Source organism: Diaphorina citri, unplaced genomic scaffold (genome assembly GCF_000475195.1).
Source record: "Diaphorina citri unplaced genomic scaffold, Diaci psyllid genome assembly version 1.1 scaffold421, whole genome shotgun sequence".
Taxonomy (NCBI): Eukaryota; Metazoa; Arthropoda; class Insecta; order Hemiptera; family Psyllidae; genus Diaphorina; species Diaphorina citri.
In genome coordinates, this window is record NW_007377856.1 from 158,449 (window position 1) to 164,448 (window position 6,000).

Consider the following 6,000-nt stretch of genomic DNA (forward strand, 5'->3'; position numbering starts at 1 on the left):
TCTCTTAATTCTCTCATCTTGATTTCATATCCTGAGCTTGATTCGTTTGGCTCGAGGTCGGCGGGATCCTGTAAATCAACAAGGAGAAGGTGAATATATCGAATACACACTGAGAAAAAACTAGGGTGCCGGCAGCCCAATCGGGTGACTGTGTTTTGGCACTCTAATATTGAACTCTGTATCGGGAAGCTCGACACTATAATATAGCATTCTAACAGACTAAATCAGGGGAAGTAGGTACCTATTTATGTACCGAACAAAATGTCACAGTCTAGTCACATATTATGTAAAACTTCAGTATATAGGAATGTAACACATTCTTAGATATGAATGCTGTTGTTTTTGGCTCTCTCAGTTCGAATTCAAATGTTTTATTTGAATTGCCCGCATAGGTCAAACTAAAGAGTCCCTTCCGGCGCAAACGACCTTACCATAATAAGAGTTAAAGCGCCTAATCGAAAAAAATAGTCCCTTTACCAGCAGTTCCAAAATATTCCCATTTATTGCTGAATTCCTCAGGTTTTCAACTTGTCTTACCATTCGTTTGACGGATCACAATCAGAGTCTTCCAAAGTGGCTTGTTGAGGCTCAACAGGCTCTCGAGTAGATAGCTCATCATCTACTGGATCTTCTCCTTCATTAGGTCTACCCAAACCACATCCACAAAACACCAGCATACACAAAATAAGGGACAACTTCAAATAGTACGCCATTGTATCACTTTTCCGTATTATTTTTCACAGTAGGTATATCTTGCCTTTGTCTATGTTAATCTTAAGTAGATATTTTATTTACTCAGACTTAATTTTTTAGTTCTTTTCAAATAGGACTAAAGATTCCTTTTTTGCCAAAAGTTCCAATTAACTCTCGTTTATTGGGTGTAATAATCCCTTTTATTGATTGATTACACTTTTCCGTATTATTTTTCACAGTATATCTTGTCTTTGTCTATGTTAATCTTAAGTAGATATTTTATTTACTCAGACTTAATTTTTTAGTTCTATTCAAATCTATTCAAATAGGACTAAAGATTCCTTTTTTGCCAAAAGTTCCAATTAACTCTCGTTTATTGGGTGTAATAATCCCTTTTATTGATTGATTTTTTTTACCACATAAAACTTAAAATAACTAACTAAAATTAAGGTGTACAGTTTTATGTGAAAAACACTACTCCACTTACTAGTAGATACAAATTGAACTGACTTACGTAGCCAACACTGACTTTTCCCTCGGATTATGAGGGTGTTATCGGTTGTGAACTTTTATCATTCTGATCACATTACAATGGATGCATGCCCCTGGGGCATCCCAAGGGATTTTGCTGCAGTCTCTATCTTCGTACATCTTGAACTCGTACCCCTTTCCTGACCCGCCAGGCACCTCCTGAAAAAATAAGCACATCATACACAGGTTTGTTTGTTTTGTTGATGTTTTTTTTTTTTTGTATTTATTAAAGTGTTCTAATAAATACAAATAAAAAAAAAAAAGAAAAAAATATTTTTTTTTATCACTCTTTAATAGGAAATGGACAAGGTCCATTAATGCCTAATATGACTGGTCTTAAAACCTGCCTTCTGGCCACTCACGTTCACACCGTCCGACAGTCATCACGTGTGGCGGAAAAAGTTTCAGCCCTAGCTCTGTCGGACCGTCTGAGAAACTTCAGACCGCCGTCTGTGAGACGTTCTGAGCATAAATGGCGAGCACGAGCACGAGCATTAAGGTGTGTCCACTTTCCAAACATAGTCGACCGGCCGATATCGATCGACGAGGTGAATCCATGTTGTCGAGACAGTGTGGACGGTTCAGCCGATCGATGGCCGGTGGACTATGTGTGGACACACCTTTAGAGGAAGAAAATAACAAGGAGAGTACAAAACGAAGCAAATATCTAAAATTCTTACCGCTCGTTTTACAGATGATGCTTTGAGTCGTTTTTCACGATCATCGGAGCTTTTACCGAGCTCAGTATATGCCACCTGCAAAGCCTCCTGTACCGCTGGATCAGACAGTTTTAGTTCTTCCTTCTCTTCATTTAGGGGTGCACTCAGGGTATATCCACAACACAGGAGCACGCAGAGAACAAGAGACAAGTTCAAGAAGCTCATATTGCCAATACTAGGTAGTCGGACGACTTTAATAATCTTACGTGAAAATAATAACACCACTTCACACATCAGTGAGGAAAAAAACTGAGAAAAAACTCATCAGCAAAAGTCAGTTTCAAAACAACCACGTTCTAAGGCAATGTGTGAGGAAAAAACTAATTTTCACGTAATTAGGAGAAAAACAAGACAGCACGGACTTTTCCCTGTGGTTCTCCACGGATTCAATATAAACAGTGTTATCTATGGTGACTTGGTGACCTCTTGATCCATATTATAGTGGTTATCTAAGTTGAACTTTCAACATTGAGTGTTATCTTTTTTTTTTTTTTTTTTTTTCAGTGTGTGCATATCAATAATGTTTAATTTTCTCATAAATTAAAATTCGTTCATCAGTTTCAGTCAATTTTGAAAGCACTCAAAAATTCACTTCACAGTTTTCTGACCTACGCCCTTCTTCCATCAATGGCCTCAATAATTTTAGAATCGGATGAACTTTAAAGGACACAATTCATTTTGGTAATGGTATATTTCTGCGGTTTCTCATTTCTTTTCTTGTACACGAACACATTACATTGAATACAGGGTGACTTCTCTGTGATCAATGCAGTGGATATAGGTTCTGGGCGAGGTTTGATCCTACTGCAGTCTCTCATTTCTCTCATCTTGATCTCATATCCTGAGCTTGATTCATTCGCTTCGAGATCAGCAGGGTCCTGCAAATCAAGAACATTTTGTCTTGTTCAAACGCAATTTTAGATACACAACGGATTCGGATACTTAAAGAACACAATTCATCTTGGTGATGGTATATTTGGGTGGTTTGTCAGTTGTTTTCTTGTAAACAAACACATTGCACTGTATACACGCTCCTGGGGAAGTTTGTTTGATCTTACTGCAGTCTCTTAATTCTCTCATCTTGATTTCATATCCTGAGCTTGATTCGTTTGGCTCGAGGTCGGCGGGATCCTGTAAATCAACAAGGAGAAGGTGAATCTCCTTCTCTTCATTTAGGGGTGCACCCAGGGTATATCCACAACACAGGAGCACGCAGAGAACAAGAGACAAGTTCAAGAAGCTCATATTGCCAATACTAGGTAGCCGGACGACTTTAATAATCTTACGTGAAAATAATAACACCACTTCACACATCAGTGAGGAAAAAAACTGAGAAAAAACTCATCAGCAAAAGTCAGTTTCAAAACAACCACGTTCTAAGGCATTGTGTGAGGAAAAAACTAATTTTCACATAATTAGGAGAAAAACAAGACAAGCACGGACTTTTCCCTGTGGTTCTCCACGGATTCAAAATAAACAGTGTTATCTATGGTGACCTCTTGATCCATATCATAGTGGTTATCTAAGTTGAACTTTTAACGTTGAGGGTTATCTTTTTTTTTTTTTTTCAGTGTGTGCATTTTCCGACCGAAAAACGTTTTTGAGAAATAGCCATTAAAAGAAAAAGAAGAGGATGGGGGAAAAACACTATTTCTGGGAAATATTCTACGAATATGTAGGTACCTAGTACCTACATACAAATAAAATTATTGAAATATTATACCTAGGATTAATCAAATTTCATCTTAAGTATCTACCTAAGTAATTGACATGATGTGTGTTGGTCTCGTATAATTATTTACGAAACTACTTGACAGTAAATAATTACCACAACACGTGTTCTTTCAATAACTTCACGCTGAGCTTAAAATTCCAGGTTATTCAAGTAGGAAGTACATTGTACTCGTATGTATTACCTACCTAGGTACATGCTTGAAATTAAACAAGGCAATTACGGAGCTAGGGTGGTGTACTTTTCAATTTTAAGTTAAGTTTTGATTCTGCTTGTTTTTTTTTTTTTTTTTTTTTTTTTTTTTTTTTCCATGAAGTTCTGAGATTTTTTCTCGAGTAACTTAAATTTTAATTGAATTTCTGTAGGTTATCATGATGTTTGCACAGATATTAGGTGTGCCAATCGCTCCAAATTTAAAAGAAATAAATATAATATAAATAGGTATAACAATACTTTAAATAGGTACCTTTCCTATCTAGGAAAATTTTACTCGAAAAAGTCGAGCAAAATTCAAACCTAGTCTGTAGAAATAAGGCCTATAAAAAATTACTGCCTAATAATCTGATGTTATTGTTATTATAAATGACCTTTGGTCACGTGGGTGTTATGATGAATGACTTGGCTATAATGATGTGTCGTCAACCCCTTTACTAGAATAACAACAGTAACCCTTTGTATCATGGACAGAGTGTACAAAAAGTTTTTCACGATCGGGAGTTCAGACATCTCCACCAAAATTATTATGTATAAGCTTTTCATTTGGAAATCACACCCTATAACTCTTTTTTAAAATCACACTTTGTCATCGTTTTTGTTTGACTTTAGGTTGCATTCCCAGGTTTAAAACTTTGCCTCTCTATTGTCCATACACCTAATGATATGAGGTTGATTTAGAAACTCATCAGCAAATGCCGCAAGGTGACCGTTTAGCCTGTAATTTATTGTACTTTTTACACAGTGTGTAGTTATTTCCAACCCAAACCCATGTTTTAGGCCGAACTGCCTTCACACTGCCGATGCCGCTGAAAAATGCATTTTGTGAAAATATTTTTTATTGCCTTCGAATCGTATAAACCCTTTTTTAACAGCTACATTAATGATATGTGCCCTATCATAAGTTGTTCTTATGCTATCAATATGATAAATTACAGCCGGGGTGAGAGCTGTACATCAGAGGCGGAGTATGGAAAATATTATGTACCTTAATAAAGTGATTACGCATTTTAGTAATAAAAATATCAGTTTTAAAAATTTCATCATTTAACTCATTAATAATTTCAATAATTCTTACCACTTTTTTGACAGCCCATGCTCTGAGTCTTCTAAATCTAGCGTCCGAGTGTTTACTAAGTTCATTGACAGCCGCTTCTATTGCTTCCTGAACATCAGGATCATTCATATCTAACCGTTCCTCTTTATCTGCTTCATTAGGTCTACCCAAACCATATCCACAAACCAGCAACACAATAACAAGAGACAATTTCAAATAGGACATTGTGACACTTTCAGTCTTCTGATAGTAGATATGAAGAAGGACTGTTTTTAAAGTATTCACCAATTTAACTTGTACTAAAATACCTCTGTAATTTTATGTGAAAAACACTGGAAAGCAAAATTCAACTGACTATCTATCAAAACAACACAAACTTTTTCCCTCAGATTAGAAACAGATCGACCGTATCTATCGTGAACTTTTGACATTGAGGGTCATCATTCTTATCAGCAAAAGTGCGTAAATGCAATTTGATCTGCACTTTGTTTTCACGGTATTTGTTCTTATATGTATTGTATTGTATTACTTATGTATTCGTATTAAGTATTATTTTATTATGTCCTACAAAGGTATTTTTCCTGTTTTATATTTATAAATTAAACAAGCTTTAAACTTGAGGGCCCCCTAGGGACCCTGTTTTCCAGAGTGAGTTCAGTAATCAGGTCACTGAACCACTAGCAATAATTTAATCTTTATTTGGTAAATTGTGAACAAATAAATATTGGTAATAGTATATCTATCATCTTCTTCTCCTATCTAATGTATCTAGTATCTATGTTGTTGTTGTTGTTGTTGTTGTTGTTGTTGTAGCGGCTTTAGCTTTCGCCGAATGGCGATAGCAGAATAAAGAAAAGATGTCTTTTTGTATCTGCTATATACCGGGGTGATGGTCTCTAGCTCTAGCCATGTTAAATTGGCTGGCTCGTCCTGAACCGCAGTCAACCATCGTGAGGACTTGTGCTTGGTCTTTAAAAGCAGAGAAAACAGAGAGAAGACTAGCGTCTGGCTGTGGGACTATAAACAGGAAGGAGAACAGCTAACCCTAACCAGCC

General features: G+C 36.3%; 2 protein-coding genes across 3 annotated transcripts; both read right to left on the reverse strand.

Annotated features, from left to right (window-relative positions):
- Positions 1 to 1,099: 1,099 nt before the first annotated feature.
- Positions 1,100 to 2,322, reverse strand: LOC103508667. The gene is made up of 2 exons (XM_008473239.3): positions 1,905 to 2,322; positions 1,100 to 1,383 (listed from the first exon to the last, which is right to left on the reverse strand). The coding sequence occupies exons 1-2, from the start codon at positions 2,175 to 2,177 to the stop codon at positions 1,246 to 1,248; spliced, it is 411 nt and encodes a 136-aa protein (XP_008471461.1). The 5' UTR covers positions 2,178 to 2,322; the 3' UTR covers positions 1,100 to 1,245.
- A 149-nt stretch (positions 2,323 to 2,471) lies between these two features.
- LOC103508661 lies at positions 2,472 to 5,720 on the reverse strand. 2 transcript variants are annotated; one of them, XM_017443858.2, is made up of 2 exons: positions 4,967 to 5,720; positions 2,472 to 2,821 (listed from the first exon to the last, which is right to left on the reverse strand). In XM_017443858.2, exons 1-2 carry the CDS (start codon positions 5,168 to 5,170, stop codon positions 2,603 to 2,605), a joined length of 423 nt encoding a protein of 140 aa, XP_017299347.1. In that variant the 5' UTR covers positions 5,171 to 5,720; the 3' UTR covers positions 2,472 to 2,602. The 2 variants fall into 2 exon arrangements, with proteins under 2 accessions (XP_017299347.1, XP_008471455.1); XM_008473233.3 differs by lacking the exon at positions 2,472 to 2,821 and adding an exon at positions 2,842 to 3,074 and having other exon boundaries at positions 4,967 to 5,475.
- Positions 5,721 to 6,000: the final 280 nt, after the last annotated feature.